Source organism: Saimiri boliviensis, chromosome 4, assembly GCF_048565385.1.
Source record: "Saimiri boliviensis isolate mSaiBol1 chromosome 4, mSaiBol1.pri, whole genome shotgun sequence".
Lineage (NCBI taxonomy): Eukaryota > Metazoa > Chordata > Mammalia > Primates > Cebidae > Saimiri > Saimiri boliviensis.
In genome coordinates this window covers 45,761,935-45,781,205 of record NC_133452.1, presented here as the reverse complement: position 1 = coordinate 45,781,205, position 19,271 = coordinate 45,761,935, and the positions used below count along the sequence as shown (strand labels likewise).

General features: G+C 38.0%; 1 protein-coding gene across 3 annotated transcripts in view; it reads left to right on the top strand.

Moving 5' to 3' along the window:
* Positions 1-205: 205 nt before the first annotated feature.
* The window catches only part of NKAIN2 (sodium/potassium transporting ATPase interacting 2), a 1,036,037-nt gene continuing 1,016,971 nt past the window's right edge, over positions 206-19,271 (top strand). For 2 of the 3 annotated variants that reach the window (XM_039467799.2, XM_039467798.2), the window contains exon 1: positions 206-392. In XM_039467799.2, the coding sequence (XP_039323733.1) occupies positions 279-392 (114 nt within the window). In that variant the 5' untranslated portion in view covers positions 206-278. Of the gene's footprint in view, positions 661-19,271 lie in introns of all 3 variants that reach the window. The other variant, XM_074397519.1, reaches the window with a different exon arrangement.

Here is a 19,271-nt window from a genome sequence, read left to right as displayed (position 1 = left end):
AGCAGCCGCCGCCGCCGCCGCGGACCGCGGAGCCCGGACGCCCCCACCCGGCCCGCGCCCAGCGCCCCGCCCCGCCCCCGCCCGCCGGGCCCGGCAACGCAGGGCGCAAAGGAGCCGCGGGCTGCGCAGAGAGGCGGGCAGCGGCCCGCGCGCGCTTCTGCCGCCCCCGGAGCTTGCGCGCGGAGAGCTCCAGGCGAGCGCGCGTCGGGCGGCGGCCGCGCTGGGGGGCGTGAGGCGAGCGGCGCGGGGAGCGGCGGAGGCGAAACTTCGGGGGCCAGATGCCCGAGGGCGCGGCGGCGCTGCCAGGCTGCCGCTGCTGCCCCTGCGGGCCCCGGACGCGTCTCCGCAGGCGGCGCTGCCCGCGGCGCGGCGTGTGCACCGAGCGAGTGAAGGTATGTGGGGCGGGCGCGGCTGGAGCTGCCGCCGCCGCCGCCGCGCCAGCAGGTCCTAATGCCTGTCACTTCCCAGGACGCTGGCAGCAGCAGCCCGGAGCCCCCGAGCCCTCGGCAGGTTTGCCTGTCCTTCCCCGCGATCTGATTGGATAAAGTGGGGGCTCGACGGTGGCCGACGTGGGACAGTCTGTCTGTGGCAGGGGTCTCGGAAACCATGGGTTATTGCAGTGGCAGGTGCACGCTTATCTTTATCTGTGGCATGCAACTGGTAAGTGACACTTGAGTCCCCTTATTCTGTAATGTGTCTTTGAGATAGTGGGCAGGGGAGTGCAGTAAAGGGTCTGCCATTGACTAGAATGGAAGAAAAAAATAGGTGAGAGATATATTGCTTATATTTAAAATGATTTCAGGGAGACGCACTCTGGGGTACAGGAGAGGTGAGCCTTTCCGCTCCCATCTATTTCTGTCCCTTTTAGACAGTTTGGCAGGTGCGGGTTAAACTTGTCTTTAATTTCTTTAGGCAAAGCAAGATGTAGCTCTTGTTCTTTATGCTTTGCAGTCCTATTAATGTAACAACGTGATTGTCACCTACGATTTACTGTACAGGTGTTAAACAGAGAGATATGGAATTTTGGACTTTTCTTCTCTATACTAATTTTACAATATCATTGTTTCTTTATAGACATGAGTTTTTTTCTTTTTTTTGAAGAAAATGTTGTCTTTAAGTATAATGCTCTAAAAAAAAAAAACCACTATTTACGGCAGATGGTATCCTTACAACAGTCTAATTTAGAAGTCACATTGAGTTTTTAAAGTATGCAGATTGAACAGAAATACTTAGATGAACTCAGCAACACCATTGTTATAGACGGAAACAGTAAGCTTTAAACCACAATTATCACAGACAATTCCAAGAAAAAATATTCTGTCTTTCATTATGCATATTATTGCTCCTGAAATAGATATTGTTGTCTGATCCCATAGGATGGAGAATTATATGTACTTTTTGAGGAATGTTATACAGTTGCAAAGAGGCAAGGAACCAGTAATGAAAAACATCATGTCTCTGAATTTCAATTTCCTAAGGGCAATGGAAGGAGGGTTTAAGGAGAGAGTTGAGAGGTGAAAAATATACCACAGTAAGTGGTTAATTTGAGGTAGGAGGTACTTGCTCCCCTTGTCATTAAATAGCTTTCCTTAGAAAGTGTAAATTAACTGAAATAGCCATCTACATTTTCAACAATTGTTTCATAAAGGTTGAAGTGACTACAAGGCAGAAGATGTTTGAGTGCCCAATCAGTAAAGTATTCCAAAGAGCAAGGATTTGCCATTGAAACTGACAGAGGAATTCCTTAAGTGTTCTTGTTTATCAGTTGTTGTGAAGCCCATGAGTGTTAGTTATTGTTGCTTTGTTTAATATTTAGCTGAACTAGTGCTTTTTGTTGTGTATTGTCTCCGGATGTTTTTCTTTCGCATGGAAGTTACCTGAAGGTGTCTATTTTGATCTGTGAATTAGGCACTTATGTACTTGTTTGTAAGAAAAAGGAGATGGAAATATAAATATAATTTTCAGAATGTAGTAGTTTCTCAGTGATGTGTAAACTAGTTTATTTTTCTGTACCACAGATTCATGTAAGTTTTGAAATAAAGGGTTTTTACTCTTAATCATAAAGCTAACCAGAACAATGAGGGAGTTTACTTTGTGAAACAACCCATTAAGCCAAGTACGCCAAACTGCATAAAGGTTTTCAAAACATTTTTATTTTTATATATTATTCAGAAAAGAATATATTTGCTGATTCACTGTGTGAAAGCATAAAACTGAGAATGAGTGGGTGTGTAGATCATTCTTATGCTTTCAATTTAAAATTTGAAAAATGCGATTTAACTTCTAATCATTTAATATAATAGGGCTTTCGTATGGCAAATATGTGCACTAGATCTGTGTGACATTTTGTGTGATGAATACAAACTCCTCAATAACTTAATTTCAGAAAAACATAAATATACCAATAGGGAATATTCAAAGTAGAATGATAAGGCTAAAGGTTCCTTTGTGTTTTTGTGTGCTCACAGTATGGACACATGCTGTTGAGTACATGCATGCATCCATAGATACAATGGTGTCTTGGAGAGTTGCACCATTACTTATGAAACAGAAATTCTGAACCATAGTTAAGTTCCCTAACAGAATAGACAGCTGTAATACAGAAGAGCACAATCTAAGCAAGTGTACATTGGGATCCTAAGGAGTTTTATGTTCTATGAAAATCATGTGATTTTTCCCATTCAGACTTTATGTGCCACCAGGCTAATATAATTAGCAGCCATGTTAATGCAGATGCAGAACAAAAAGCAAAGGACAAAGAAAATCCAATTGTTTTAATAGGGTGAAATGATCACACCTCAAAAGACCTCAGAGATTCCTGGGTAATTGCTGCTTTTTGGAAGTACAGTATTTGATTTTAAAAAATTCTTTTGCAAATTAATGGTTGAAAAGCCCTGCACTAAAATATAGGTGGTTGTATATGTTTTCCTTTTGCTCTCAATAGATTTTTTAAAACTTTTTATGTCTTTGTGCCATTATGAGTAGATTGTTTTACAAATAAACCAGGTTTCTAGACTAAGTTATGACTCATGTACTATCGACTAAAATAAAAGTTTACCCAGTTTTGTTTACTTTTTAAGTGTTTAGTGTGTGTTCTTGTAACATTTGGGCATCTTTTTTTGGTAACTGTACAAGAAAATCTTAGATTTATTAAAATCAATTGAGGCCAAAGAGAGTCTAAGTTAGAAACTTCATTCAGTTTCTTTATTACGTGACTTTATTAAGGTTCTGGAAACATTAATCTCTAGTCCTCTATGCAGAGTATTTATGTTTTGAATAAACTTAAGGGGATGTTTACATCTCTACCAATCTGCAGCTAATCTTAGGAGAGAATGAGGTGGCTTTTGGTATTGTGGATACGGTGACCTCATTTACTAGGTTATTACCAGAGCAGACATGGTGTTTTGACCATTTAACAACTGAGGGAAAGAGACAAATGCTCCAGAGAAATTTGTTGTTCAGAAATCTAGATCTGTGCTTTAAATTAGTTAAATATACATTTAATTTAATGCTTGGCAGAGTACAAGTATAGAGAAATGTGTACTCTTTTCAGAAATCAGGAAATGTGTTTATAAAACAAGAAACTAGAATTCCATGCCACAGAGATTCAATACAAAACTTCCATTTTGTGAAAAATTGTTTTCATATATATCATAAATTAAAATCTTTGAGTTGTATGGTCATGCCAACTTCAGATATTAGGGTAATTCCTACATAAAGGAGTATGATCTCTGGAAACAGATTTATTCCATGTGCAGAATCCAGAGCTTAAGCTCATAATCTCAAGAAGGTAATTTTCTTTTTATCATTGCTGTCCTTAATACTCAGAAACTGAAGATTTCAGATAGTAGCAAAAATCATCACGGAATTTGCAGTTTTGGCTGTAGTGGTATAGGACAAGAAGTATTTAACTTCTTATTTACTAACCTTCAACAGGTTGTAAATGTTTTCGCATTTTCCCCCCAGTGTTTGATTAAACAGAGTACTTTATATAAGTGTTGAAAAAATTATTCTAATATCTCTCAGTGTGAAAAATTATTGTTAAAATGTGGAAGAATATAACTTAATTTAGACTGAAAAGACAGATTTGTTTTCAAGTAAGGAAACTCAAAATCACCTATTTTGTACATTAGACCCCTGGGTGGCACAAAACATGTAATAAACTGTTGAAAGAAAGTTTAGATTTATACTCCACAGATTAACACTTGAAAATGCCATTATTGCCATGAGCTGTATGAAATACTGCTAACTTGGAGCAGGTGCAACTAACAATTGGGTTAGTACACGTTGTGTGTGCAGCTGTGTGAAGGAGTGTGTTTGAAACTTGATTAAGAATGATCCGTTGCTTTCTGTGGCAGGATTGCTAACCATTTTCCAAGGTATACATTTTTTCCTTAACATGTCACGAGTGTAGACTAAATTAAAAACAGTTTTATTATAATTATGGAATACTTCAGTGATTGTAATTTTATGCTGTGTCATAATCATGCGCTATTTTATTACTTTTTAGAACATAAAGCATTGCTATGAAGTAGCTTGGAAAGTCCAGGTAGAATCTTAATGATATTTCTAGGATACTTTTGACAAGTTTGACAGTTCTTCAGAAGTTTAAAACTTTATCTGCCACAAACCTTCCTGGTTTAGAGAATTTTGACTTTTTAGGATTCAGATGCCATCGGTGATAAAATCTTGAAGTTGTTAACCAAACTTATGAAAAAGACTGAAAATCCCCGTACAATACTTTACAAACTTATCATGTAAAAATATACTGAGTTTGCTAAGTTGTAAATGATAACTTTCATTTTTTTGTTTGTTTGTTTTTTTGAGACAAAGTCTCACTCTGTCGCCCAAGCTGGAGTGTAGTGGCACCATCATGGCTCGCTGCAACCTCTGCCTCCCAGGTTCATGCAATTCTCCTGCTTCAGCCTCCTGAGTAGCTGGGATTACAGCATGTGCCACCATGCCCAGCTAATTTTTTTTGTATTTTTAGTAGAGACGGGGTTTCACCATGTTGGTCAGTCTGGTCTCTAACTCCTGACCTCGTGATCCTCCCACTTCAGCCTCCTAGAGTGCTGGGATTACAGGGGTGAGCCACCTCACCCGGCTGACTTTCTTCTTTTTAAATGTTTTCTGTTTATGCATCCTGAATGTTGTTGGACATGTTTTTGTTTTTATTCTTTCACTGTAATTCAGAACTACCCTGCTCTGTCTTATGTATACCACGAGATACCTAGAAACTTCTTCCAGTGTCCAGCTCTGTTTCTTCATTCACAAAACAGGTAGCGACTTCTTTTCTTGAATACACCGAAAGTTTCAAAAAGTCAACCTGTGTGGAGCTGTTCTCCTGCTTTCTCAAATAAAGGCTTGGATGGGCAGCATTTTTTTTGCAGAATGCGAGAGTCATCACTGGCATGGGGCCCTTATGTGGGTAATGACCCAGAAATGCAAATGTGCTTTACTACCTCTTTTTCCCTCTGATGCTGCTCTACTTTGAGGTCAGATTCTCTACTTGACTTCAGAATGGAAGTCAGGGATTGCTTAAAATAGGAAGTCTTTACTTTTTGCTTTTTATTTTTAATATGTGTGTGCTTGAGAGAAATAAAATCTGAGAGACAGAAACATATTTTAACATTTCTATGTCAATCCTGGAAATAAAAATACAAAAATTACATTACCAATTGCATTAAATATATGTATATACTAATAATGCCTAAAATTCCAAAGGTTGCATTTCAGTGATGTTACTTGGTAGAATTTCAAAGAGTGCAGTATCATTTTTTTCATAAGCAGTTTTGAAACTAATATTACTATTAATGGAAATTACCCTATTTCTAATACCACACAAATATCAAAAATGAAACATATACATAGGAAAAATATGTTTCCTGTTATTTTTTATTTTTTATTTTTTTTATTTTTTTTTTGCTGATATACTGAACTTTTCTGATTTTTGTTATTTTCCCTTGGAAACTTGATTGTTGTTTATTTTCAATGTAATAAAATACTTAAGCCATCAAGATACGCTGTATGTAGGGCTACTTTTTTTCATAACAAGGATCGACTAAGTAATCTATTTACTCCTAATTTCTATAGGATGGAAATAAAATTATATGAAGCCTTTGTTCTTACCACCCCCAAGAAATTAAAGCATATTTAAAATTATCAAGGAACAAGATAAAATTATATCATTTTCTTTCTCCAGATTATGGTAGAAATGAAATTTATAACTTGGTTTTCTCTTCTTTTAGTATTTCAAGGGTTCGTATTTTATATTTTGTATGACTCCTGTGCACACGTGTTCATGTGATAAATTTGTTATGCTTTTTCTTTTGTTAAAAGTATTTCAGTTGTGTTTAGATATAAAATACTCAATATGTCAAGAAATTACTAGCTTCATCTTCCTGAAATAAGTATTTCTCTTTTTCTTTCCTTAAATTATAAAATAGGCCCTGGGTCCAGCTTACAGGAATATTCTAAGATTTAATCTTATGCAAGATTTAGTCTCTTTTTGCTTTTCCAACATAAGAATAAGGTGACTTCAACAACTTTTAATTTTTACCCTTCCAGCTACTTATGGATTACATGCTAACTTGATCCCTGTAGAAACCTTTTGAAATGTTACAAATAAACTGATTTTTTTTGTGCATTTTGAAATAAATTATTTTTTTATTTCATGCATTTTAAACAATTTGTTATGCTTTTAAAATCTAATTTTATAAAATAAATGATAATGAAAATTATTAGTATTTATTGGAAGCTCGTTCTTGGCTAAATGTATGTTTTTTTTTTCTTCACTGAATCCTCTTTCAGCAATCCTATGAAGTAAGTAATAAATGTTAATATCCTCATTTTACCAGGGAGGTGATGGAGGCCTTGAAAAGTTAAGTCGTGTTCTTAAGTCACCCCCTTAGTAAGTGGAGAATCTTGAATTCAAACCCAGGTCTGTTTGAATCTCAGCCTAACTCTGAACTTGAGCCACGCTGCATCCCTTGCATGCAAAATAAATCTATAGCAGTCTCTCATGTTTGTTTTACTGAAGTAACTACTTACCTACTAATTCCTTAGGGACCCATTAGTCAACACCTAGGTTTAGAGAGGTGGGGTTGATTGATGTCAGGCTACTGTCCAAACCTGACTGACTTAGGTAATCTTGGGGTTTGATAACTATGAGCAGCTGGTGTGTAGACTGGAGAATAAAAGGGCAGAAGAGGAAACTCCCTCTGCAGAGCAAGTATCCATTGCTTTTCCCATGCATTTGGGCCAACTTTTGACAGAAAACCATGCAACAGGGTCTTGGAAATTTGATATGTATGTTTAAAATGGATTATATGGAAAGAAAATATGTATCCATTTTTTTAAAAATCAAGCTCTTTATAAAACCAGTCCTGAATGAATGGCCAGTACACAGTAACACTATTTGCCTGTTTTTTGTTTGTTTGCTTGTTGGTTTGTTACGTGCTCCAAATCCTAAATTGATCCAGACCGCCATTGACCAATAATATATGCTATAATTACTGTACTTGGGAAGAAATAGAGAAAATATGTTATTTAAAATATGTACGGACTATCGTAGAACACATCTTGAACCTGAGTATGCATCAGAATCGCCAGCAGGATTTTTAAACATAGATTTTTTTGGCCCTTCTCTAGAGTTTTTGACTCTAGCAGTCAGGGCTAGGACCAGAGATAATTTGTAATTCTTTCCTTCTTTTTTTTTTTTTTTTTTTTTTTTGAAATGGGGTCTCACTCTGTCACTCAGCCTGGATTTCAATTCACTGCAACCTGTGCCTCCCAGATTCAAGCTATTCTCCTGCCTCAGCCTCCTGAGTAGCTGGGACTGCAAGCATGCACTGCCATGCCTGGCTAGTTTTTGTATTTTTAGTAGAAACAGGGGGTTTCACCATGTTGGCCAGGCTGGCCTTGAACTCCTCACCTCAGGTCATCTGCCCACCTCAGCCTCCCAAAGTGCTAGGATTGCAGAGGTGCGCTGTTGTGCCTGGCCGAGAATTTGTATTTCTGAGGAATTCCCAGATGATACTGATGTTGAGAACTACCAAATTTTGAGAACTACCGGCCTAGAATATGTGTCTTCACCTAATGGTGTTGCAAGAGATCGTGAACTTATTTTTGAAATTCTTCAATCCAACTGGATAATTAACTCAGTTCTTCCTATGGCCTGTTACTGATGTGAAAAAACATTTCTTCAGGACCTATTTCTGACTTTTAGTTTAGTTCTATTCAGAAGTTTAAATAGGAGAAATGCAATGTCTTCTCAGAGGATTTCTATCTTTGCAATGACTCGAGATATAGGAGAATCTGAAAGCAAGCACCCTCAGGCCTTGTAATGCTAGAACGGAATTGGATCCTTCACCTGACTCTGTTTACTAGCCTAGCCACTCACTAGGCTAAGCACGGCCATGGGGAGTGGGGAGAGGGAGAGAGGGGAAGAGGGGAAGAGGGGGAGAGAGAGAGAGAGAGAGGGAGAGAGGGGGGGAGAGAGAGAGAGAGAGAGAGAGAGAGAGAGAGAGAGAGAGAGAAAGAGAGGGAGAAAGGGAGAGAGGGAGAGAGAGAGAGAGGCTGTAAAAGCACTGGGCTAAGTTAGAAGCTGCCTTTGTCTATACCAAGGAGTCTAGTGCTTCTGTATTGAGTGACTAGGTAACTATGACTTTGACTGAGACATTTATATTTCTGGGTGCTATTTCCTTATTTGAAAAATAGGGCAAATAATTCCTGACTCATTTACCCTATAGACTGGGAGTATCTAGGGGAGGGAATGTGCTTAATGTCAATATCTTGGTGATTTTAATGGTTTAGTCTTCAGAACAGTTCATCTAGTAAGCCCAGTAGTAGTTATAGGGAAGTTTGTGACCATGACCAGTGGCTCTACTTAGAACAACTAGTTTTTTTTTCATAGAATTATTTTTTTTTCTTTACCCACCCATAAATTTGTGAGGCTACATAAATAAGTATTAAAACACTGGATACAAGTAGTTTGAACTAGATAATATGCTATGTGTCCGATATACCTACTTTAAGTGTTCATTAGGAATGAAATTTGGATTTTACAAGCAAGTCAACGTTGTCCTTCAGGCCAGTATTTCTAAAACTATGTTCTTTGGTTACTAGTTCAGCAAGTCATTGGACTGACCAAGAACTTTATCACCCCACTGCCCCCACCCTCAAGGGTCACAGTATATATTAGCATTTTAGCAGCTGCAGGAAGTCCTGCACTAAACCCCTGTTTAATTCCATTTCACTCAGCAAATATTTACAGAGTGCTTGCAGTGAACCAATAAATGTCTTTTTCTGATATCCCCTATTAATCTTCCATGGAACTAGTATTTTCAGCAATACTTTTCAATGAAATATTACTCTAAGCTAATGATGCAGTCTACAAGTTAATATTTGGTGATTGCCTGAACAGTATTTAAAGGTAAAAATTCAGTATAGAAACTCAACTGATAAGCAGATATCTAACAAATAGTATATAAAGATGTTTAAGAATATAAAATATTATCAAATTATTAAAACAAATGAAGGGAAACTTGTTTTCAGATACTTGGCTGTTTTAGATTCTATATGTTTACTTGAGTTTCTTGAAATTATGTTTCAAAGACTAAAATCAAAACTCTTAACTGAAACTCAATCAAGTCCAATTGCTGATGTTGCAAAGAGGTTGACATGTTGCAGTAGTTTTGGAACTTCTGATATTTGGAACTCCAGAACACCTTGGAGAAGGCATTTGCAGAAGCATTTTCATTTTAAGGCAGTGGATTAGGAGCAACGTCTGTATCCCACATCTATAACCAGGCTAGCTTTTCCAACATCTCAGCCTACATATTTGCCTTAGGAGGGGGAGTGGTGAAGAGTCCTCATACTGACTTTTGTTTTTTAATCAATGCATTACACTCTAAAACAGTAACACATTTAAAACCCCCAACAATGTTGCATTCTTTGGAAACAAATGAGTCTCAGTTTGAAATGGAGGAATCAAATTGGTACACCCTACTCTTAACAGAAGTCTTTGTGTGCATCTGTATTATGCTAATTACACAACAGAATGAGGAGATATTTCAAATCCTTTAACTGACAGCAGTGTATCAAATGATGGAAGGGTCTATGTGACATGTGAACTGTTCGGTGGTAGGGAATTCGTAGTATCCTAACCTACACAGGCTTCTAGCCATAAGAGATATACAGGGTGGTTCACCCAGGTTGTTATTTGTATCATAGTCTCCGATACCAGTTGGAAACAAACCGAAGAATCTCTGCAAGCTACATGAGAAGAGAAAATTCTACCAGGGTGGAATGCTGCCTTCTGTGGTCTTGGCCCCTGGAGAAGGGCTGTGCTGACTGTCTTAGGGTTGAGCTCCTCTTTTATGGTACCTGCAGTGGTGGAAAGCACCTTGCTCCTGGGCTTCTCACATCCTGGGAACAAGCAGTCCAGTGGCTCCTGGAGGGGGTCAGCATGGGCTGTGGACATGGCAGGCAGGCTTCACGCAAACTTGGGGCCGGTCGGGACCTTGGACAGCTACTTGGTGGGAAACCCGTTTCTGAAGGCAAACCTTGGTTTATCCTATTTACCAAACTTCCAGGGGACCAGCTGGGCCTCTGTTTCTGGAATTTTGTAAGTGGTTAGTGACCTTGGTGGATGATGTTCCCCACATCTCATCTCAGGGTAGGACTGTAGTCAGACAGTTGGCCCCGAACCAGCAATGAAGGGTGGGCAAGTATGGCTCCAGCCACCTGCTCACCATAACGGCCTGGGTGTGTCTGTGGCCTCATTCTCTTAAGGAGGTGGGCACGGGGTGTCTAGCAGGGGCTAGTGGGCAGAAAAAAAAAATGGGAATCATAATTCATCCCAGCGGGCTTAGTGATTTTGACCTCACCCTTTTGTTAGTCTATAAGTAGAGATAAGGTACCGTATGAGAGATGGCATATGAAGATTTTACCTGATTGCTTTGAAGTGTTGGGATTAGATTAGGGTTCATGGATGTGTTTGCCCCTAGTTATTGGCAGCTGTGAAAGAATTATATATTTGAAGGCCTTAGAAACGATTGTAGATTTGGCCAGCTGTGGTGGCTCATGACTGTAATCCCAGCACTTGAGAGGCAAAGCCTGGCAGATGATCTGAGGTCAGGAGTTCAAGATCCACCTGGCAAACATGGCAAAATGTCCCTCTACTAAAAATCCAAAACTTAGCTGAGCATGGTGGTGTGTCCCTGTAGTCCCAGCTACTCATTAGGCTGAAGCATGAGAATCACTTAAACCTGGGCGGCAGAGGTTGCAGTGAGGCAAGATCAACCACTCACTCCAGCCTGGGCAACAAGCGAGACTCCATCTGAAAATGTAGATCTGATGATACATAGGTGGTGTATAAAGAGCTGGGGCCTTTTGTTTTTATGTTTATTCTTTTTACATAAAAGTTGCTCACAGCTTTAGTGATTAGTGAACCTGTAGCCTGAGATTCTCTGAAATACTGGAGCAATGTATAAGATTATTTGTTTCTTACCATTATCAACATGTTAATGGAGTTTCATTTTTGACCATGTCTCATAAATTGTGGTTCCATTTTATTCACCCAAAAAATAGTAGTTAAATTACAGCTGTTCAGTAACATTTATGAGTTTGACTTTTCTATTGGCCTGGAACTGAAGGCTTCCTTCTTTTCTCTACAAGGGATGGGTGGAACTCCTGAATGTCTGACAGTTCAAAAACAATTACGTGCTATTCTACTTAAAACAATATTTTAATCATTGTGAATTGGAATCCAAAATAAATTGAATTAATGAATGAATTCATAGATGAATTTTCCTAAGAACATATTTCTGGTTTTATCAAAAAATATTTCTGGGAAGTTTCATAGACTCTTAAAGATGTAGGGCAATATACTCTATACTCCCAGTTTACCATCTTATAGACTCTCCTGGAATAGATTTATTTTTATTTAGAAAATCTGCCTTAAAAATCAGCCAAATAGCTTAATTTCAATTTACATTTAGTAAATATAAATCTTGCAACAACAGTATGGTGGCATTTAATTATAATCCTCTTTTATTAAAATTCTTAAGGGAGACCTGTGGTTTTCACTTTCTTTTCATAAGAAAGAGGTGTAAATGATTACCCTGTTACTGTACCTACTTTTACGCAGAATCTGTTAAGTACCATAAACTCATGTCATATTTTTCCCCTTACATTGAGAGAAATAAATCCCAATGAATTTTTTTTGAAGCTCCCAGTAACTAGGGGTAAACACATCTATGAACCCTACTCTTATCCCAGCACTTCAAAGCAATCAGGGAAAACCTTCATATACAATTTCTTATACAGTACCTTATCTCTATTTATAGACTAACAAGAGGATGAGGTCGGAATCACTGTGCCCACTGGGATGAATTATGATTCCCAGTTGTATAGTGATTTGATGCAAATTACACACAAGCCAGGGTCATTGCGTATTTCCCACTGGTAGGTCCATCTTTTGATTTAATCTTTCATGATGTGAATGAAAATGTTACATGCAGCGGATGAAGAGCCAGATGTGCAGGCCCTGTCCTGGATGTTGGGAGATGAAGACCCTGGAAAACATTTGCATGGAATTGGTTCTTAGCCTGCAGTGTTGTGTTGCAGTCATGATCATTTAAAAGTGAATGAAGTAATGAATGAATAGTAGGAGGAAATTAAGTAATTACTAAATCAGCTTCATCAAGTAAAATTTATGAAATGTCCACACATGAATAGCATAATGAACATGTGCTGAATAAATTAAGTGTATGTTTCTACCCCTGTGGCAATTAGGATATGATGTAACTGAAAAGAATGTCAAGCCATGTTTCTATCGTAAATCTAGTGTCCAGTAGTTTTACTAATTCAAGATTAGTTTAAATTGCACCCTGTTCTTTATCATTTATTTATTTATTAAGCCATGCTACTGACTTAATATGCTAGGAGCTAAAAATGTTTTACTTTCATTCATTGTGTGCTATAAAATCACATATATATTAACTGTAAATAAGATCAGTTTTGGTGAGACATGAATATGGATGTCTGGGTTATTTTGCTCCATTTTAAAATAATGTTAATTCATATAAGTTTAATTCATATTATCTAGATTTTAATCCATTTGATGTAACATTACTTCAACGGATTGTGTTAAATCAGAAGATAATGAAGTTAATTCTGTCTTCATTTTTCATATCTCTAAAGAAGTAGTTTTGAAGTTTTTGTTGTTGTTGTTGTTGTTTGGCATGGAATTTTGTGAATCTGGTAAAAGCTACTAACTCTCTTACCAGAAAAAAATGGGCTTCAAAAACTTGTGAACTCAATCTATGAAACATAGGTGAAAACCCCTAGTATAAATTCTTAGATTTTTTTTGTCTGCCATTTCATGAAGAGCTTCTGCTTATCAACAATTTTAATTCAGTTGCTTTGAGCTCAGGAAACATTTAAGAGAGTATGTACATATTTGATATATACAATTATATATTGTAAAGATAGCGTGCAAGTGTGTGTGTGTATAATGCAAATTTTGAGAAGCCAGGAGTAGAGTTGGGGAGTAGAACCAAACTGACCTCTGTCAAGATTAAATGTTGCATGTATATAATATAGGGCAGTGTGATAAGAACTTAAGACAAGTAAGAATAAAATACAAAGGAAATTTATGGGATTAGTTGTCTCCTCTTTGGTTGATCAAACACTATATGAAGGCCTGCTGTAAGATAAGGAGGATTTCTATAGCTAGAGATTGGAGAAAAGAACATCCCAGGTGGAAGCAATGATGGTAGTAGAGAGGTAAGAATGAAAGAGAGTATGTGTGAGACAATGAAGGGTCCAGCTGAGTGGCAAGTAGGGGAGAATTGTGAAGTGACTTAGGGAATGGAAGAGGTAGGAGTCTGGTTCATGGATGGACTCGAGCTCCTTGGCAGGAGTTTGGGACCTTACAGAATAGGTTGTGGGTCTCTGTAGATGTTAATCGTCAGGGTGCATGTCCCAGTGCCTTACAAGTAGAATAAGAAACAACACAATGTGAGAGTGAGGGCTTGAGGTTTGGGGCAAGCTCTGTTGGGAATGTGAGGGCAAAGTAGTAATACATTAAAAGATGGCTAAACTGCTTCGAAGTCCTTGGTGAAATTAGGTGGCCAGCATTTCTAAGAGAAACTGTTGTTTCTCCATCAGTACCCAGCTTTCTAAGAACTGGAATGAAAAGGCAGAATATGGAAGTTTCTGGGTTAGTGAGAGCTCTAAGATGACAGTGAGAATGAAGTGTCTGAGCACAGGTAGGTGTGGGTGGAAAACCGTGCTGTCAGAATGGGAAGGGGTAGTAGTTAGATGACTGAAATGCCATGCAAACATTTGAGCATAAGGAGGTGGGTACAGCAGAAGTGAGACAATAGAAGAGGTGGGAGGTAAGGTGGTGGTGGTAAGAGACAAGAATAGAAGTCCAGATCTTGGAGAGGAACACTTCCTGGATGATGCAAAGGCCCTTGATTGGCAACCTAATTGGTTGAAGGTTTAGTTATTGGTAAGGATAGGAGGCAATGAAGCTCAGCTGTTAAAAGAATCATCATTGTACATTTTGGTTTTATTAAATATGCTTGGAAATAAGGGACTGAAGGGGAACACAGTGAGTAGAGAAACAGATTGTTCTGGGGATTGTATATACCGGTGAGAGTTTGGGGAGAGTTTGATGTAAGCAAATGAAAGGAGCTGGAACAGAATGTTGGTTAGGGGAAGTCTGGAGACAACTGGATAGTGGAGGGATGATTTTAGAGGAATAGAAATGTTTGTTTAATGAGTATGTGAATGGAGTTATGGAAAGAGTAAGGTAGGCTTTAGGCGAAGCATTTTTCTCAGTGTTCACAATATTGCCATTTTGGACTGGATAATTATTTGTTGTGAGGGGCTGTACTGTGCGTTATAGGATATTTAGCAACATCCCTGGCCTTTTATACACTAGTTGGAGTAGCATACACCCTGTAGTGACAATCAAAGTATCTCTAGACTTCGTCAAATTGCAAAATAGACACTTTGTCGAGATCCTCTGAGCTAAAGCAAGGAGCTGGACAGGGCACTTAGAAATAACAGGACATTTTCTTCATCTTAGAGTTTGAATTGTCCAGCGGGCAGCCGAGGAGATTGTGAAGGGAAAGACCAGACTCTAGCTTGACGATTGCAGACCAATGAGAGTCATTGTACCCCAAGTCACAGTACCCTAAGGCCTTGTGTCAGAATCATCCGGAATTTTCAAAGATACCAACACCACCACCCCTTCTTCCATCCCCTCGACCTATGAAAACAGAATCTTCAGGGAGGCAACCCAGCCATCTAGCCGTTTTGAAAACTCCTTAGCTTATTTTGGTGTATTTCCAAGCCATCAGTAGACGAGGAGAACAGGCAGGTGAACAGTGGCTATGAAGGCATAGGGAAAAAAAACAGGAAGAAAGTAAAAAAAGATTGGAAGGTAGGTTGAGACATACATTAGGAAAGAGGGGTGCTGAATAAGCATTTGTGGGAGTATTGACTGGAGAGGCAATGTTGAATCTAGATTTATTTGAAAGCTACTTTTTATGGTCAATTATGTACTCAACCAAGCCTTCCATTCTTGGCTGTTTTACTCAGTTTAGTTTGAGCCAGGTGGATTTCATCGAAGAGTCAGTGAATGTCACCTTTCTTTTAGTGCCAGTAAAAACTGCTGATGAATATTTGACACTTTTAATTTGTCTTCTGCCAGATACAATATTCTGCTAAAATATGCATATAGTATGTATTTCTTCATGAAATGTCTTAAAAGATTTAAGATAGGAGTGCATATTAATTTTCAGACATATAATTACTGTTGACATGAAGGGCAAACACTTTTTTCTGAGAGAAGTAGTTTTAGGTCACATTAAGAGTTTTTAATTCAATAAAATATTTGGATAAGAGTTAAGAGTCATATGATTATTTTTTAGACTCTAACAAATTTTAAAACTTGTTATGGAAACACATTCATAAATCATAAGTAGTAACTTCTATATGAAATAATCTTAAGCTATTAACATTTTTTAGGTGATCCCCAAACCCAAGAATGTTTGGCAAGAATTTTAATATTTGATAAACTAATTCACCAGAAGGCCCAGTTATTACCAAAGAAGCATAGTAAAACAGCAGAAATTTATCTTTGAAATTATTCTATCTGCGGTATAATTTTTCTTGATCCAACTTGATTTCTTTCGGTAACAGTTTTTTGGTGGACGCTAATTTGCATTTTTTGGTGGACACTAATTTTCATGCCTCGAGAAAGGGGAGTAAATTCCAGGACTTCTTGAAGGTCCTTTTAACTTGATGGTTTTATGATTAAATCTCGCATTTTAAATTTCCTTTCTCTGGAAGAATGAGGCATTTCCAGCTTCATTTTTGTGTAGAGGAAATTCATGTATCACCTCATGCGTTTTTCTCTAAGAAAGAACCAGACTGAATAGCAGCAATAGAGACAAAACAAACAAAACGTTATAAACTTAGAACTAGATGTAAATGAAGCTTATCTTATTTGCAGTCCTCCAGAAATGTACTTGGGTCCACTGAAAGTCCAGGTTAGTGGAAAGGTGTGTGTGTGTGTGTGTGTGTGCGCGCACGCGCGCGTGTATGCAGTGGTGTAGGATGAGACAAAGGGAGAATGAAAATGATACTGTTCATAGGTGTTAACTTTGTCAAGTGTTCTGGCTATATGCGAGAAGAGCCAAGTGGGTTAACTTAGAATACGCTATCTATTTCTCAGTATATGGTTCTTCTGGATATGGTAGATTTTCAGCTGGTCTTGTTAACAGATAATCTGCAATGCTCAGGGTGAAAAGCAGGAGTCTTCAATCTGTATGCCCCATGAATAGCATCAATGCAGAATAAAATAGAGAATGGAGAAAGACTACTGTATTCAGCTGAAACCAATGGAAGTTTAGGTAGGCCAGATTGCAATTATCCCCTGCTGGAATTTAGCCAGGACACACATTAGTGCATGCTACTTTATGTCTAGCCTAATTAAAGGATTGTTGAGAACTAACAAAGTTGGCCGACTTGCAAAAGTCAGTGCTTGCTAAAATTTGTAAGTTATAAGTGCTTAACAATATGACCTGATTTTTATGCTGGGGTCATCTTATTAATTAAAGTTTTCCAATCATCTAATTAGAAAATACGGTCTGAACTGAGTCTGGAGGATTCCGAATCTTACTTGCTAATTTAAAGAAAAGTGGAAGGAAGAAGAACAGCACCCAATTAAAGCAACACAATGGAAAGCTGGTTCTGTACATGCCCTTGGAGATGCCCCATACCAGCAGGGTAATTATTTAGGATGCACTTCCAGTAAAGAGATGTTAAAGGGACACCAGTGAGTAGCTTTTAAAAGTAGAAATCTGTGCCAGTCCCCAAATTAACTCTTGGACTAAAATGGAAAGCTGGAAAGCATGACCAACACTACAGATTTATGAGAAAGAGTTTGCTCATTGCTTCAGAAGTTATGCTTGATTTTTTTAGCTCCAATAGTAATTTCTTAAAATAGAAGAATGAAAAAAATAAGTTTGATAATGTTGGTATATTTTAGATGATTACCTGACACTTAAAAAAAGGTAGATAAAGTACTCCATATTTTCTCAAGATAAGGTCCTGGAACTGAGATGTCACATTTAAGTCCTTAATAGCCTTGAATTTAGCTGTCATCAGCATCCTTATAATAATACCATGATAGAACACTGGTATTCACAATAAAATTTTTAAAAAACACACAGTCTACATCTGTTACGTGCCCCTCACTGGACTAAGAAGAAAGTGTTAAAAGAAGGACGAAAAGAGTGTGGCCGATGCAAAGGATACATTGATTAGTGTATATATGGCAGTTCACTAATTACTCAGACTGTCTCATTTTCCTGCTTAAGTAGCTACATGAACTTTTAGTGTTTATATATAGGCACTAGAAAATGCACTATTGGGACAGAGAAGAAAATAAGAAATTATTTCTTCATGATGAAACAAAAAGGACAGAAGATAACTTTTAATTTTTGCTGGAGATTTTAAAATAAGATGCCTGTATTATAAGTGGTCTTGATCAGTCTCTAGACACATGTGTAGAAGCACTTCCCTTTTATGTGGCAGCAGCAGAAGAGAGTGTGGTGGAGCCAGGATGTTCCCTCTGCCTTTCCGTGTTGACTATCCAGATGCTTCACAGATGAGTAAGTCAAGCCAGGACCTAGGTGGTTGTGCCAGACCAGAATCCCTCCATGCCAGCCATTCTGTAGATCATGAGTGGAGATCACAGGTTGACCAGAAGTATATTTACTTGTTTTGTAACTGAACTGAATTTCTTAAAACTTGATACTTGCTTGAAGTTAATTGGCATATTGTTGCCAACATTTGCTATTTAGCGGTACCCCTCAACGATTCTGATTTTGTTTAAAGCCTATAGGAAAATGCTACCTACTTTAAAATTTGAAAATTAAAATATTTCTTTTATCCGTTCTGTAAGAGACTTACAAATAAGACATGTCAAGTTAAAATTGCAGTTTTAGACCTCACTCAAGAAGCAATTAGAATGAATATAATACAAACCATGGGCTGGGGGGAAACCCTTTAGCCATTTTACAATGATTTGGCCACAGAAACAAAGCAGCTGATATTTTACACCAGGAACATTGACCAGGATTCATTTGAGCTGTTGCTATTGTGTTTTAATGAGTAACATTACATGCCAGCCAATCACATGTCACTAGATCATTATACAAATTGACAGTTTGGAAGAGTATTAAAAACGCTGAACTGAAGGGGGAATTCAGTAGAAGTGAGACCTTTTTGTAGCCACTAGATATTTACATATATTTATCATTCATTTTTCTTGTTGTTGAGAAACTGAAATAACCCTTTAATGAAAATGGCCCCTTCATATTGTCTCTCACTATTTTAGATCAGGCATCTTATTTTTAGTTTAGAGAATGAGAGCAGCTGGTGTCAGGCCAGGTGCTGATAGTACTAATGTCGATGTAAGATGCTGCTCAAATGGATAGTGCAAAGGGAATCATTGTCCCTTGATTTGATCATGCTGGCTCTAAAATTCATTTTTTGATTTGGCATTTGACTTGCATTATATTCAGAAAGTTGGAAATCACAAAGCCGTACAGCTGCAGAGTATATCTAGATATAGACCCTGTAACATTACCTCATAAACTCAGCACTCAGTATTAGCAGTCTTTACAAATGGAAGAATTCTGTTCTGTAACAAAAGGTAGTTTTCTTGATGCTGTGAGAGAGAC